General features: G+C 36.4%; 1 protein-coding gene across 3 annotated transcripts in view; it reads right to left on the bottom strand.

The window, feature by feature from the left end:
• Positions 1 to 3666: 3666 nt before the first annotated feature.
• The window catches only part of mapre2 (microtubule-associated protein, RP/EB family, member 2), a 51991-nt gene continuing 37960 nt past the window's right edge, over positions 3667 to 17697 (bottom strand). Inside the window, exons 2-8 of one of the 3 annotated variants that reach the window (XM_079601266.1) lie at positions 14032 to 14259; positions 11631 to 11758; positions 9847 to 9992; positions 9111 to 9327; positions 8853 to 8998; positions 6333 to 6488; positions 3667 to 4595 (exon numbers count right to left, since the gene is read on the bottom strand). In XM_079601266.1, coding sequence (XP_079457392.1) covers positions 4521 to 4595; positions 6333 to 6488; positions 8853 to 8998; positions 9111 to 9327; positions 9847 to 9992; positions 11631 to 11758; positions 14032 to 14156 — 993 coding nt within the window. In that variant the 5' untranslated portion in view covers positions 14157 to 14259 and the 3' untranslated portion in view covers positions 3667 to 4520. Of the gene's footprint in view, positions 4596 to 6332; positions 6489 to 8852; positions 8999 to 9110; positions 9328 to 9846; positions 9993 to 11630; positions 11759 to 14031; positions 14301 to 17442; positions 17590 to 17697 lie in introns of those variants that run through there. The other 2 variants (XM_079601267.1, XM_079601265.1) reach the window with 2 other exon arrangements.

Below are 17697 nucleotides of genomic sequence, written 5' to 3'. Positions count from 1 at the left end.
TGCATTTTTGCAGGGAGGAATGGCAAAGAGCCTTTGAGTTATAAAGTAAACAACAACAAAAAATAGGTGAGAGAGATTAGAGTAAGAGTTAGATAATAATTAACACAGCAAAACAAAAATTATATAAATTAAAATAGCAAAAGTGTTACACAGGGAATATAAATGGGGATGACAATGCCAAGGATCTGCAAAGAGAAGCAAGTATAGAGCATCATAATTAGCATAAAAAGTTTTATTATTTTATTACTCTAGTGCAGGGGTGACCAAACTCAATCCTGGAGGGCCACTGTCCTGCAGAGTTTATATCCCTCTTGACTCCACACTCCTGCCTGGAAGTTTCTAGCATGTCTGTGACTGGTTCAAGTGTTTAACTGGGGTTGGAGCTGAACTCTACAGGACAGTGGCCCTCCAGCAGCAGGATTGGACAGTGCATAAGTAACATTATGCAATATATAAAACAAGCCCTACTTTCAATGAGTTTTGCTGAATTTGTATTATTGAATGTTGTTTCATGTTCAATGAAATACATGGATAATAACAATAATATAAAAATAGTTTACATTTAATACATTTATTCATAGAAAAAATAAATTATCCTACAACATAACTTTGTATATTGTAACTATTAACTATTAAATCTTTAATTTATTCTCCTGGTTCAGTTTTGCCACAGTATTTATTTTTAAGGGCCATGTTTTAACACTATATCTATATGTAAAGTCACACGATCTTATTTGTATACCACTTAATTTTAACATCACACTAAACGCCACTTCAGAATTAGAACAAAAAACTAGAACAAAACAAAGAGTAGTTTGCCTGTACTCACCATGCAGCGATGAACATCGGGAATCAAAACATGTTGTTGTTGGTCTTGTCTTTTCTTAACGGGAGGGGCGAGCCAGACTACATCCTTTTTATTTTATTGGTTTACCTAAATTTTTTTCTTAAACATAATTAATTTACATTACACTTCACACTCACAGTCATCGTGTATTTACACCGCAAAACAAATCCTCTACTTGCCATTTTCTTGCTCTTTTTTCAAACAGAATTGTCCTCTCCGACTTGCCGTAGAGTCTTCAAACCCAGTGTAGGAGGAGCCATGTAGATGAGTTCATAAATCTGCATTTTGAGTGGCGTGTGGCGTCTATAGAGCATCACAGTCCCGCCCACAGCCGGTGCCGGAAGTAAAAATTCAATACAATTTCTCCATAGACATTTGGGGTATAAGCCATAAAAACGTAACCATACATGGTAGACTTAAAACCAGCAACGGCTGTACTAAGCGATTGTATATGCTCATATAAACGCCAAAAGTTCATGGGGCACTAACCTTGATTTGAGATAAATGCCTTTTATTCGCGATGTCTTGGATAAGTACTTCATTACCCACAATCCTAAACAATCCCACAATCCCTCAGTGATGCATCTGATTGGTGGATGTCGTGTAAACCCCGCGAAGGTCAGAGCGTTGCCATGGAAGCAGGACTCTAACAGTAGAGACCAGAGCCCGTCTGAACGGAGTGTTTTCTTTAGCGGAAGCCATATAAATAGTTTTAAATCAATACATTCCTTTTTAAATTTATATTTTGTGTCAAATTATTTATTTATTTGGTAGGTAGCCATGTAATAAGCGGGATAATGTATAGCGAGTTGGTTGTTATAGCGAATACAACCTTCAGGCTCCGCTTCGGGCTCATAATCAGCCTTTCGCGAGTTGTATTCGCTATAACAACCTTTACATTATCCCTTACTTATCGTTCACTTTAGCTAGGCTACTGTAGCCTTCATATGGTATGAGTCATATCAAGCATTTTATGATGCCACTGTCAAAACAATATTAAGCCTAGGCATAACGTTACCTCTTCATGCATTTACTGAACATTTATGTAATAATTCATGGCAAGTTAATAAACTGAATATGACGGTCCAAGAGCAGACCATGCAGCGGTCCATGCATCAGACCGGTGGCGCTGTGCACTTTCTGGTTTGCTGACCATCACTTTTTAATTTTCACTTGTTGTGGATATTAAGAAAATACATAAAATTTTATTACAATTAAGGATGAACTATAACATCATGAAAATGAGCATGGACCTCAGCCTGTCCTGTCAGCAGAGTGTCCTGTGTCATAAAGGGCTTTGAAATAAACACACAAACTAACGTTACACACTGACTGAACACACGTGTGTTGATGACTGAGCTGCACCATGTTGCTAACGCTATCGTTAACCGCTTTCACACACGCACACAATATATTATTATTTTTATTTACACGATTATTACTGAAATAACTGCTATTAACTACACATTTACTATATAAAATTCACTCAAAAGGCTCTTTCGCGGTTGGCTTCAGTCGACTTCAGTGAGGCGCGGTGGTTTATGGGATGAGTAGTTCCTTCGCTCGGAAATGAAAATATGTACACAGTCTTGTACCTTTGCCTTTTTTTGGATTTTCTCTTCGTTTTTTTACTCGAAATGATATGTTGTATGCTTATGAGTTCAGCCATAGCTGGTTATCCTCAGACATGCTCTAAAACTCTTTAGATACGGATTTTTCCAAAAGTCAATGGGAGAAATGAATGGGAAATTTACTTCCGGCACCAGAGCCCTCTCGGGCTGTGGGCGGGACTGTGAAGCTCTATTTAACACCTATTGGCGAGTGGCGTTATTTTAACGCGTGGCGGCGTGTGGCGCTAACTTATCGCCTGACGCCGCTTATTTAACGTCTGGCGGCGTTATGAAGACGGCGTTTTAATATTAATACGGCGGTCAAAAGCACGCGAATTATGAACCATTTGGCTTTCCATACCTGGCGGGCATTAGAGTCATTAACGCTCTCAGGCTCAGCACTGCTACTGCATGGAACTCCAAGGCTGACCAAAAATAAAAAAAATACATGGTACAAAATCGATGCAATGGTTTTTAATCATCATTATGAACGACCGAATAGCTTTTCTATTCAAAGACATCCTACTCTGTTCTCTTAAGACGTTTGTTCATATGAAAAGAAATTGAGAATCAATAAAATACTACATGAAAAAAATATACCTAATGTTTCCTTTTCCATAAACCGTGTTGATTTGTGTGATGTCAGCTGTTATGAAAAAGTTTTTTTATTTTTTATTCTCTTTAAGAGTCTCAGGAGTTGTATATTTCTATTATTTTAATGACCACACCCTCAAACATTTGATATTTAAGAAAAGTTGTTTGTGTCCCATGTAAGATATTTAAACTACTCCTAAACAGTGGTATGCGTAATCTCATAGATATTAAATAAAACATATGTCTACAATACTGGACAAAACTAATCGTCTTACCCTAAATAAATGGCAACTTATTCATAATAAAAACCAATAATTTCTTCCTTTTTGAAAATGAAAGGGTTTTATTAGTGCAAGTCTATCCATATCTTCAGAGATTTAAAACAGCAAGTTAAACATAAAAAAAAAACATTTAACATAATTAGTTTTTTTTTTCTTCTTTTTTATTAAATATGTAAAAAGCAGGTCAAGTTATTCACAAATAAAATGCAAACATGCAACACATTTGGGGAATGCATAAGGGGAGATACTGTGAGGGAAATAAAAAAAAACATTGTCTATTTATAAGTATTAACAGTACATATGTTTACATTCCTTTTCATTGTACACAATAATAAATGACATAAGCGTTGACCTGTGGAGAATATTGACGAGTATCAGGAGATCACGAGAATGTTTTCTGTTCAGAAGTTCTTACGCTAAAACCTGTGCTTTAGAACAACGGTTAAAAAAATTCTTCAATATGCATCGTTTTCTTCAGATGATGGCCGTTTTTTTTACTGTACATATAAAGTAAAACATGTTTAGACACAGAATACCGATTGCACAGTTCAAATGAAATGCTTCCTATCAAACACTGTGATTGGCTTCCACCTCTGTGAAGTTGAGACACATTTAGCCAAAAAAACAAAACAAATTATAATAAAATTATATATATACTGTATATAATCTAACAAGGTGAAATACAGAGCAAGGTTTCCAAATGAAATGCAGAATGCATTATATTCCAATGCAAAATTTACTATAGTAACCAATGGTCAGTTTTTGTAAGGAATCTAACAGGAGGTTTTATTTCACAAATGGTATTGGTAGCTCTTTAAACTACTCTTATTGCAGGATATCTAAATTTCATGATTTGATGTTACATCTAAAAACAAACAGCTTAAGAAATACATTTTCCTTCATCAGTGTAGTGAGATGAAAAAGTATGGTAAAGTTAAAACCAAAAGTATTTGTTATCAAGGGCTTTACACGATCACGATTCACCATTTAAGCTGCTGTCAGATACATGTTCATAATAGACATGACGCAATTAAACAGGGCTAATGAAGAAAAGAATTTGACGAAAGACACCTTTGAATATTTGGCCAATTTGTCTCACTCCTTCACCACCAGAGCAAATGAGAAATAAACCGTCATGAGTTTGAGAAAGTGAACCCGAAGTAGTTTTCTGACTGAGTGCATGTATGTTCAGTATTCGTCCTGTGTGTCGTCAGGAACGTCCTCCTCTTGAGCCGGAGCCTCATGTTCCTCCCCGCCGGCCTCCTGCGCACACACACACATGCGCACACACACACACACACACACAGACGTGCACACACACACACACACACACACACACACACACACACACACACACACACACACACACACACACACACACACACACACACACGCGCACACACACACACACGCACGCACACACACACACACACACACGCACACACACACACGCGCACACACACAGACGCGCACACACACACACACACACACACACACAGAAAGACACGCACACAGAAAGACACGCACACAGAAAGACACGCACACAGAAAGACACACACACAGAAAGACACACACACAGAAAGACACACACACAGAAAGACACACACACAGAAAGACACACACACAGAAAGACACACACAGAGAAAGACACACACACAGAAAGACACACACACAGAAAGACACACACACAGAAAGACACACACACACACACACACACACACACACACACACAGAGTGACAGAAAGACACATACACACAGAAAGACACACACACACACAAACAGACAGAAAGACACACAGAAAGACACACACACACACACAGAAAGACACACACACAGACAGACACACACACACACACACACACACACAGAGAGAAAGACAGACACACACACCGACAGAGACAGAAAGACACACACACACAGAAAGACACACACACACACACACACACACACACACAGACAGAGACAGAAAGACACACACACACACACACAGAAAGACACACACACACAGACAGACACACAGACACAGACAGACACACAGACACACACACAGAGAGACAGACAGACACACACAGACAGACAGACACACACACACACACACACACACACACACACACACACACAGAGAGACAGACAGACACAGACAGACACACCCACAGACAGACACACACACACACACAGAGAGACAGAAAGACACACACACAGACAGACACACACAGACACATACACACACAGGACACACACACGCACGCACACAGTTGTTTGTTAGTTATTTAGGGGGATCTTGGCATTTTAGATGATGTCAGTTTGTCCTAGTATAGTAGTTTAACAACATATCTTAAATCAGTCTTTCATCTAGTGTTATGAATCGTGACAAACTGCACTACATATGACAGAAGCACTTGATGTGAAGGGGTCATATCACAGAAAATAATTCAAAAGTACATTGAGTTATGACCGATTTGATGTACATCTATTCAGTATTATATTAATAGTATGCAGTATGTTAACAATAACAGGTCATTTATAGAAAAATAGCCCGTTTAATTCTGATTGACAGAAAGAGGATAAAAGAAACAACAAAGAAAAACTAAATTATGACTGTTTTTTGACCTCGTCCAAAATCATAAGTTTGGAATATGACAAACAAAAAAAAACAAAAAAAGTAAAATGAATGATTGAATGCATACATAAAAGAAAGTTGTGTTGTCTTATAAAAAGAAAATATTAAATAATAATAAAACAACAATAAATGGTGTGGTTTTATTAAAAGAAAAAAATAATAAAAAAAGGTGTGATGTTTTATTAAGACAAAAGAGCAAAAAAAAAGTAATGTAATAAATACATACATACATAAATAGGTGTGATGCTTAATATTAATAATAATAAAATGTGATGTTTTATTAAAAAAATTAAAAATGAGCAGAAATTACAAAATATAAACAAACAAATAAAGTGTAAGCTCACTGTGCTGACGACAAACCCCCACGGGAAGCACTAACCTCGTCTGCTGAGTACAGCACTTCCATGAGTCTCTCCACGAAGGGCCCGTTGTCCTGGCCATGATCCTGACACAGCAGCTCCACCTCTCTCAGCTTCCCGAAGTAGAAATCCCGCTCCTTCTCCACTCCTTCTAGTGCTAGCTTTAATGTGTTGAGCTACGGCAGTGAGAGACAACAGTTAGGAATGCTTCTGCTGTACATGGACAGTAAAAGCTGGTTATTGCTTTATAGACGTGCCTCTAAACGACATAATTCTTCATTGAGTAGATGCACTTCTACTTCCTGTTTTGGCCTTTTCAGAATTGTATTGATTTGTATGCTCCAATAAAAGTCCTTTGCTTGTTTATTGTACATAATTAACAATGCATTACTTTTTTATTAATGAAAGCTTTGATGCAAATCAAAAAGTCCAAGTCCAAAAATGCAGAGACAGTCCATGGTGTCAGAATAAAGATCACTAGGTTCCCAAAAACTTGTCCATCACAGGTAAAAAAAAAATATATATATATATATATATATGTTATGATAATGTCTATCCACCTTATTCCTGACGATCTCACTGTGTTTTGAATTATGGGCGGCACTTCCGGTTTGGGGAACTTCCATTCAAAAAGGCTGAAACTAATCATTTCAAATCATAAGTTTGCCAAACAAATAAAGCTTATCCGTTAGTTTGACTGGCTGAGCTGTCAATTTCCCTTCATGGTTTATTTTCAGGCATCATGAGAATAACGTACACTTGGTATTTTAACGTGACATGTTATAACAGGAATATCTACGGCAAGCTCTTTTCAGTCGCTGCTTTCTTTCCCTCGTGATCATTTTTTTTTTTCCTTTGCAATCCTCTGTAAAAGTATGAAAAAGGACAACATATACTGCGCATTTATGGTCTGTTTCCTGAATTTAATTTACGATATATTCCAATAATAATTTACTGGAATGCATGAATAATCTCTCTCGTATTCTCATCAAATCCAAATTCCAGGTTTGTTTTCACGGGTAAATGCAATTTATAATCTGTCAAAATGACGGAAATCATTTTGAAATAGTAACACATGAAGTTAATGAACATTTTTGATTAAGGAAACATAAGTTACAGATATATTACAGTGATATTTAACTAGAACTCGCGCTTTTGGGGTTATTTGGTCAGTTGAAAGTACCTTGTTGATGCTTTTACACTTTTAAAATTCTTTTTAATGTTCTATGGTTGAACGGTGAGTAGATTAACACCGTCTTACGTCTTAAATTGCGTTCATAGAGCGAGCCTTTTCACTGATTGTTTACAGCTTAACGGAAGTTACACCCATAATTCGCGCAAAGCGGCATGGGGCGCAGGAATAGTGTGGATGAAGATGTATATTATGTCATAATATTTAGAATGATGCCTATAATACCATACAAGCATCTAGAAAGATGCCTATGATGTCGTAAGAACATTCTAGAAAGATGCCTATGGGCTGAATTAAGCTCTTTTCTTTTTAGCCCTACAAATGTGACCCAGACCTTCATTCGCAAAGAGGTTATCTTTTATTATGAAAACCCAAAGTTGCGGTCCCTTGAATATGTTGTTAATTTCTTTATCTTGTATGCAAAATTCTTCATCCACAAGCAAAAATGGCTTACGTCTCCCTAAGCTTTCCTCTTTTTCTTGCTGAACTTAACTCTTTTATTTCATCCCTTAAACTTATAAATAACAAAAAAAAAGTGAACATTTTTTGATGCATTATGATGATTTATTCAAAGATATGATTTAACCTTATTATTATTATGCTTTTCTTTTTTTGTGCATGTATATTTACATAATTTGATGTATGCAAATCCAGGATATTCATGTTTTCTGTTGTGTATCATTGTTTGTTCATTGTAAATGATACAACCCTGCTTAACTTCCCTGAGCTTGTAGTTATGTATAAGATTGCAAAAAAAAAAAAAAATATCATAAAGAGATCTAAAAAGATGCCTATGATGTCGTGAGAACATCTAGAAAGATGCCTATGTCATAAAGAGGTCTAAAAAGATGCTTCTGATATCATAAGGTCTAGAAAGATTCCTGTCATAGTGATCTAGAAAGATTCCTGTCATAGTGATCTAGAAAGATGCCTATGATGTTGTAAGAGGATCTAAAAAGATGAGTATGATGTCGAAAAAGGATAAGAACATCTAGAAAGATGCCTATGACGTTGAAAGATGCCTATGTCGTAATAAGATAAAAAAGATGCCTATTATGTCATAAGAAGATCTAGAAAGATGAAGGAAGGAACACAGCACACTATATGCTGTCTAGGAATATAGGCTTTGATGCCCAAAAATCCTATCTAGCTCACTAAATGCCTAAAGCTGTCCAAGTAGTGTATCGTGTATCAAGGCTAAAATCAATGCAACAATACATTTAGACAAACATCTTCCAAACTGATCTCATCTCATGGTCTGGTTTAGCACTTTAGCTATTATGTTCTTGATTGCTCAAACGGTCTATTTAAAGAGTTTAATAGTGTTAGTAGGGTTAGGGGTGTCCACCTGTTCGCCTAGTTGTGTTACTTGGGCTTCCAGCTCCTTCTCTCCCTTAACGGGTGTCGCTGACATCACAGGAATCTTTTTGGCAGAGGAGGGTCGGGAGGTGGAGGTGGAGGATTTAGGGGTTGAACTGGCTGATCTAGTAGCTCCTGCACACAAGTTAACAGATGCCATGATGCAGGAGGCTCAACCTTTAGTAGATGTCAATAAGCCAGTTGATTAATTATGATTGTTAATAAACCAGGAGCAGCCCGAACAGACCTGCGGTGGGAGAGCAGGCGGCGTGGAGGGATTTCTTTGGCAGGTTGAAGATCTGCTCGCCGGGATCTGGAGGGGGAATGGCGTCCTGGCCCTGTCTGGCCTGGACCGGGTCGTATTCCTTCCCGTCGTAGTTGGCGTCGAAGAACTTCTTGAACCACTGAATGAAGTCCAGGTTGTCTTGAAATCGCCCCTTGACGAGCTTCTCTACAGGGATAATCTAAGAGGAAGGGGAACAGGATGTGTGCGAATGTGAAGAACTACTTAAATACAGTCATTTAGTTAAATCAGGGTTTCACAAACTGGTGGGAGACGCAGGGAATTGGTGCTTGAATTGAAAATAAAAAATTTTTTAATAAAAATGAAACATTTTTGAAAACATTTTTTAGTCACGTCATGTGACTGACAATTAACCGACACCACTGAACAGTGAGCACTTGAATGAGTTCTTAAATTATTGAAATATTAACTTCAAATCTCAAGTAAACTTCAATGTGTGGTTGAAATCACTTAAATAAATCTCGTCAAATAAGTGGTTAGCATTTTAAGCGCTGTAAAATAGCATCGTTTTTTGGAAATGGAAAAAAACAGTCTGGGGTTTTTGGGGTCTTTCATGCATTTTCTTACCAGACAAAACCACAACTTTCTTTCATGCTAAAAAAAAAAGATTTTGATCAGATTTTATTTCCGCAACCCTACTTCTGTGGCCCGTTCAGCGGTTCCAGTGAAAGCGTCTCACCTTGTCAACATTCATCCTCTTGAAGGAGGCCTGCAGGAGTTTGAAGTTGTGGATGTACTCATGCTCCAGCTTGGCCTGGAACTTCACCTTCTTAAGACTGATACAGCCGGGAAACAGCATGTCCATGAACTGACAGTACGCTGCTCCTGTAACGGCATGTGCAAATGATTCGACAATCCGTAGGACTCATTCTGCATCTTTCACATCTCCAAAACTATCAACCAGATTTAGATTCAGTTTCACGTTCATCTAATAGTGGAATTTCCTCTGAAGTAAACCTAATCTGCTCAATCAGAACAAGGGCACTTAGAGGGAGGATACAAGGACGTCACTTAAAATGCCAGTGCAACGTCATGTAAATCAATGTCTTCAGCCCGTCTAGGTAGACCTGGACCCGTTCCAGAGGATATTCAGTGTCTCTGAGATCTTTAAATACCTCTGGCCTGACCTGTGCTTATGCTGAACTAAATTAAGGTCCGTGTGATGTCATGCTAAAGCATAGAAGTTTGATATTACTAGTCAACGTTCAAACTAATTTTGACAGATGACTTTTAATGGATGCATGATTAATGGATAAAGATTAGAATCATTTAATAGAAATTGGTGTATAAAACGTTTAAAAAGGGTGTGTTTACACTTGTAGTTCGGTTCGCTTGGTCCGGACCAAAAAAAACAATCAAAAAACATTTACTCCTATTTGCGAGCAGAGTAAACTATTTAACTAGAAAATAACTATTTATTAAGATATAAAAATATTTTATTGTCATTTATTATAGAAATCACAATTACCTGGTAAAGATATATATCCCAAAACTATAAACTACTTATACATAGGCCTATACTTACAAATAAAAATAATGCTAATATAAATAATGTGCAATGTCATTTGTTTTATTAAGTATTTTTTAGCTTAATTACTGGGCTTTACTAGCCTATATTTACCATTCACCAACATAATTCCTTTTTTAACGTTCATCAAACTCCAGAAATCCAATTTCTCCGGCAAACTAAAATCACACAAAGGATTAAACTGATCGAGAATTTCAAACAAATAATTAAATAAATGTAAAAACACTTAATCACAGCGGTCATCAAAAGTAATGTAGTCATTTCAGATTAAAAGTACTTAATGAAAGATAAGAACTAAATGAGAAGTTGACAAATAATATTTTTGATTAAAAATTAATTATAAAAGGATTAGATTCAATACTTTAAAATTAAATATACCATGTAACATTGCACACAATACATTTAATGCTATAAACCAGTGTTATTTTAGTATCACTGAGATAATACTATAGTTATTATTTTTAATAATTTCTATATATTTTCCATTTTAATTTTATATAGACATTAAATTAGACTATTAATAGTTTATTAATTTTTATTTCAGTTTTAGTTATTTTGGAAATAAAAAAATGCTGCTTGGCTTTTTATATTGTATTTATTTATTTTAATGGTTTTAGATTCAGATAACTATAAAAACCCTGGTACAAACACTATTATTAGACGGTGCAAAGCTTTACATGTTGTTGTTTTTTTTGGCTGTAATAAAGAAGTTCTCGTTTAATGTATTTAAAGTGATTTACCTAAAGCAGCTGAGAATTTACAACAGCTTTTCTGAGCAGACAAACGCATTACACAAATGTTTGAAGGTAGCAGCAGCCGCCCTACGGCCGAGCAGGCGGGCACTAGCAAAATGCCTTAAGTGTAAATCCGCTGGGATTATTGGTCTTTGTGTCTAATGAGTGTCAGTGCTAGTTTAAGTTGGGAGGTTCAAATACCTGATGACAGCTGCTCCACTTTAGTGTAGTTTAGACTGACCAGATCGTTCACCCAGGCCGTGATGTCATGCCTGCTCATAGTCTCCTGGGTGATTGAGGTAGAATACACGTTGACCGCCATCCCCCAGCTGTGGACGAGACACATCATCGTCATCATGTGCAGATGTAGTGAAGGATTGATTGATTGACTGAACCAGACGCATACTACTTACAGAACACTCTAACAGGAGGATGTACCAACTAGTCTAGTTTAATTCACACCAAGAACGATAACTATGAAGAGTCCATAGAGTCATCTGCCGCTTTAAATGCTTGACCTCTTTGAAGTCAGGTTGATTCTGATTGGCTGTCAATGTTTTTATGGCTCATCAGCTGGAAAAAATCGTTCTGAAATTGATTCCAACAATAATGTTTCTCTGTGCCGTCCTCATTACAGTTGTGATGTGGATATACGTTTACATTTAGAATGATTTTTAGATTAGCATATCTTTATTGTTAGCGTCCTTGGTGTGAACGGGGCCTTTAGTCTGCTGAAAATATGAAACTGTGCAACTGCAACTCGTTTTTAAGTGTTTGGAATATTTCTAATACTTAGAAACTAAACTGAGACAATAAAAGGCCCATGATTTACATGCTACTGAATTTATTCTCCTGAACTTTTCCTGCTATCCAGCAATGCCTAGTTTTGCCTGTAAACACTGTGTAACATGATCCTAATGTCAACTAGGAAATCACCAAGTAAATATCATGATATAGGCCACAGACAGAGAGCACTCTGCAATGCTAAATACAAGATTTTGAGCTTTGTGTGTTCTCATACACAATTGTGAGCTCTTAAATTTGATCCCACTCAAAACTAAACATTAAAAAGTATGTATGCACAAATACAGTAATTTTTTCTTCTCAGAACAGTTTCTGATGTCACAGCCTATACATTTGCTTCACACAAAAATACTTTTTTTGTGTCCTCGACTGAAACTTGTGTCCTTGAAAAGCTGCTGATGTAATGTTTGTGAATAAAACAAACTAGGGAAGCACCCATATTAAAATTATTACCAACATGATATAAGTTGATAATTCATTTCATGTTATGGATGATAACCTATTTATGCACTAAAAATCTGAACTATTTTGTCTAAAAAATAAATAAAAGCAAACTGAACTCTTAAATCAGTCTTGTCAATGTAAAACCGATGTTCCAATGTTTAAATTAATTTAGGCAACTTTATAATACACAGATTATTACTATTTTTTAGAAAGTTAAACAGTGGGACATCTCTTTAATAATTTTATGATAGCAAAAAATAATAAAAAGAAATTCCACAAGCATTGAAAATCAAACATAATATAATGGATATGATCCTGAAACATAATGAATCCATAGTACAAACTGACTGCTTATTAATAATTTAAAAACTATAACAAATTAGCACTGTCCATATCCGGTTATACAATGTCACAAATAAGCATAAGAACAAACTTGTTTGTAATAAAGTAAACCTAATTCAAACAACTGACTGAAGCCAATTTCAGATCTATTCAGAAATATCCACATCAATCCCATCTCCCTTGAATACCCAGTGCATCATTATATGAATAATGAACCGAATCCCTCAAGAAAACCCATATCTCTTTTTCAGGATTTCTTTTAAAACTCTCCAGGATGATAAATATCCCTCCTTATTATTTTCTTCTGGCTTTAATGAGCTTAAAAGCACATTGCATTTCCAGACATAAGTGCTTTTGTGCTTAAAGAGCAGATTCATCTAAATTTAGCAGGGAAGATAAACAGTTTAGAGAGATGTTGGAATGAAGGGGGAGGGAAAAATCCCTGTCAACAAAAGCCATCAGCCCAAAACATGTTTATAGTCCCGTAAAACACATGCAATCATTTTTTTTACTCATGCACGAAATATTACCTAGTATTAGGCACGATATGCACGACACACCCGACGATCTGAACACATTTTGGGGTTAGGATGAAATGAATTACATTACGCAATGGCTGACTGCTCCGTGAACATACAGGCCATGCACTGTCAAAACCTGGGAAAGCACCCTGTCAGCCAACATCCCAAAATACATACATCCTAAAACATGTGCATCACGTTTGGGGAAAACCCTCGAAGCACGAACGCATTCCCTAAAAAGCTTTTAACATGGTTTCTTGGTGATTGCACCATCGGGAAAACGCCATCGCTGGCTCAGGAAAAGCCCCACCAATAACGGTTGATTTAACGCAGCCATAGTGGGAGTTCGGGCTTCCCAGAGCGAGTGCATTGGAAATGCATGGATTTAAACGGATGATCTTGATCTTTTCGGCTGAATGCATTGCTAGTATCTCGTTTAAAGCGGGTTTTCTTTGTAAAGCGGCCGGCGGATGGTAATGGCAGTGGTGTACCTGTAGGCGCGCTCTCCGCGCACTGTGTTCTTTCTGTAGGGAATGATGTTGGTGCCGTTGTTATCCGGAATGATGTCGTTGTTGTTCTCTCCATTGGGGGACAGAGCTTGGGTCGGACCGGGCATTTGGCTCTGTGAAATACTCAAACGGACTAGGAAAGGGACGTCGGGGATGTTCCCTGCCGTCTGCCTGCTTAATGTTCTCAGTGTAAATCCTGTGTGTGTGTGTGTGTATGTATGCGTGTGTGTGTGTGTGTGTAATGTGGATGAGTGTCTCTCTGGCTCAACAGCGACTTCACAGGTGATTCACGGAACTACAGTCATGTGACTTTGGGAGGGGTGCTTCACATTTGAGCCAGGTTCTTGGATTCATTTAGCCTCTTCCTAAATACATAATTATATATGATGTATTATATTTATGAATATACCTTAGAGGTCATCGCTCCTCATAGGACCTAGGGAAAAAACTCCTAGGTGTCTTCTTAAGACATACAATTTGTCTAGACTTTATTGTGATAACTTTTTTCCCATATTAGTTCACATTTCATGCAAGGGTAAAAAAAAAAAATGTGTTCATAAACATGTTATGGATTGGCACAGATATTCCAATATATGACTAAACTGTTTATCTTTCTTGCTAAATTTAGATTGACCCGCTCTTCACGCACAAATAAAGTCTGGAAATAATAATATGATGGCATTCGTTTAAAAAAAAAAAAGTTTCTTGAGCAGCATATCAGCAAATTTGAATAATTTCAGAAGGATCATGTGACACTGAAGACTGTAATCATGAAGTAATGATGCTGAAAATTCAGCTTTGATCACAGAAATAAATTACATATTAAAATATATTCAAATAGAAAAAAAGGCATTTTAAATTGTAATACTATTTCACAATATATTAAAGTTTTTACTGTATTGCTGATCAAATAAATGCAGCCTTGGTGAGCAGAAGAGACTTCTTTCAAAGCATTACAAAATCTGACTGACTCATATAATATATATTTATATATGAGATATATAGCCTGTGTGACGGGCCAATGGCTCATTCTTCTTCTCTGCATTGCAACAAGCTCTGCGATTTTATTTATTATATACATGCACATAACCAATGTTTAGATATGGCTCTTGTTAATGTATATAGTATGACATCTTTACAATGTAGTCTCTCCAATCAATCAAATCTATGTTTTTTAGAGTCAAAACAGATAGATAAATCTATCCAGGTCACGAGCAAAGGTCTAGTCACTGATGAAAGAAGTTCTCATACTTTTAAACAAAGTGACACTACAAGTGGAAAAACATTAGTGAGGGGATTTCTCATTCTTCAACACGGCTTCATACAAACCGTAAACCAACACTACAGTTTGTCTATAGAAAATTATCACATCTAGAGTCAATTTATAGTGTAATTTACATAACATTATGTGATTAAAAAAAACAAGATGGCATCTTTTCGGAAAACATGTTGATGTTCTACTGACTAGTATAGGATTCAGATGAACAAATATACGCGAGTTGAAGGAAGCAAAACTCACTGAGCCAGGACAATTAACATACATCAAAAAATATTTTTTAAAGTACCGTAGTTAATAGCCACAAAGAATTACATAGCCAAATTGATAGTAAAAGTTGGTTGATTGAGGGTTATGTGGGCCATATCTCTACCACCATAAATCTGGTCATAAAGAAATTGCTGGAGGAGAATTATGCCATACATCTACTTAACATTTGGATGTTAATACACAATATTTGGATGCATGCCAAATATTTCCCAGTTAATCAGCCTGCACAATATATGAAGCAATAATGTATAGCACAATACAAAACTATGTAATCAAAAAATAAATGAATTAATTAAATTAAGTGTATATACAGAGGGGTCCAAAAGTCAGACCGCAGTGAAAACTTTCCTGATTTTTATTTCTTTTTTTTTTAGGGATGCACGATCTATCGGCCACCATATCGGTCTCGGCCAAGAGGCTATATGTTTATTTTTTAATGTTATCGTTATCGGCCTAATAAGAAAATTTGGCAGATATATTATAAATAATCTATAATATATTATTTAAATAATAAATAATATATTATATATAAATAATTATAAATATATAAATAATGGATTATTTTCTTCCGCTGAGACACTTCAGATACGCTCTGTTCGCCATGATGGTTTTTAATTGCTTGAAATATGATTGGAATCACACAAAAAAAAAGAGGAAAATACAGTTAAGTGCAACGTGCTGTCATATAGCCTACAATAAATTATAATGAGAAGATTAAAATTGTGTGCTTGGGACATGGCTTTATAATGGTGAGACTTTTGTTTTTGTAATCAGGCTCTGAACAATTATATAACATTTGGATTTAGATTCACCGGCCAATTGTATCGGTTATCGGCTTTCAAATACAAAGAATTATCGGTATCGGCAAAAATAAGTAGGACTTTAATGCTAATAAAAGTTATGTAAAATGAACCAGAAGAATTATCCACTACTGTATGCTATTAAACTAATTAAATCCATATCAAAGTAAATTATTGACATTGCTCATGTGACTCTTAGTACAGACATAATTTTTTCTTCCACTGAAGATTTAGTTGCACTTTAGAAGATCTGAAATCATGCTAGAGATCATGACAGCTCCAGTGCTGCTGTCATGCCCAAAATAAATACTAAAACATTCTGAAATTCATATGCATTTTTAAATGAATTTCACGTGCTGATAATATAATTAGCAATGGGAAAATGCAAACTAATGATCTCAGACTTTTGAACCCGACTGTGGGTCTGGAAAACGTTTCTAAAGAAGCACTAAAATGTTAAACATGCAGACTTTAAGCTCCTTGTGTTGCAGATTACTGCATTTTTAATTGCACCAGACTGTTCAATTGTCTTTTGTTTGCTTTCCCCCCCAAGGCAGAAATGGCTTTGCATCCCATTTAATATTTTATTTCTTCGTGCAAATTTGTTTAAAATGTGGACTAATTGTCTAACATTGATGTAGAAGTTGCACCTTGCATCCTAAACATATTTCTCTAGAACAGGAAGTGTGCTTAGCAAGTTAACAACTTCATGTTAATTACAAAAGGAAAAATAATAATAAAACAGTACAAAATTTGTGTCAGAAGTAATATTATGCATTTATTAACAACGCCATCATAAAACATATAAGTTAACTTGACAGTTTAGGGTCAAAGTTGAGACCATCATCAATGCAGTTCAACGTAATGAACAGCTGGTGCTACGCTAACGAGCTACTCTGCCTGCATCATCTTTGAACTTAATGACAAAATTAAACATGAATCTATGGTTTCCCATAGGCTCAGTCCAGCCATTGCAAAACCAAACCTCTTCAAGACGAAATCACAGTAATTAGTTTAAAGACAGCGCCTGATATAAGCTCGACTCACCCGTGAACTCAACAGTAAATCCGACCAAACCAGCTGCGCTTCTGGAATCGCACCCCACCCTCCAGCGCCTCAGAGAACCAGCAGCACAAAACACCTATCCACCCGACGCCGCTGATTGGCGGATGGCGCTTCAACTTCCCGCTGATTGGTTGATCGATAGAATAGCCGTTGTTTTTCTCATTGGCTCCTCCCTTCGTTCAGATGATTGGTTGACGGAAGCAACGGATGTTGTCCTTCTCGGCCAATAGGAATGCA

The sequence above is a fragment of the Phoxinus phoxinus genome, assembly GCF_949152265.1.
Source record: "Phoxinus phoxinus genome assembly, chromosome: 24".
NCBI classification, from domain to species: domain Eukaryota; kingdom Metazoa; phylum Chordata; class Actinopteri; order Cypriniformes; family Leuciscidae; genus Phoxinus; species Phoxinus phoxinus.
This window is presented reverse-complemented; position numbering and strand designations above follow the sequence as displayed.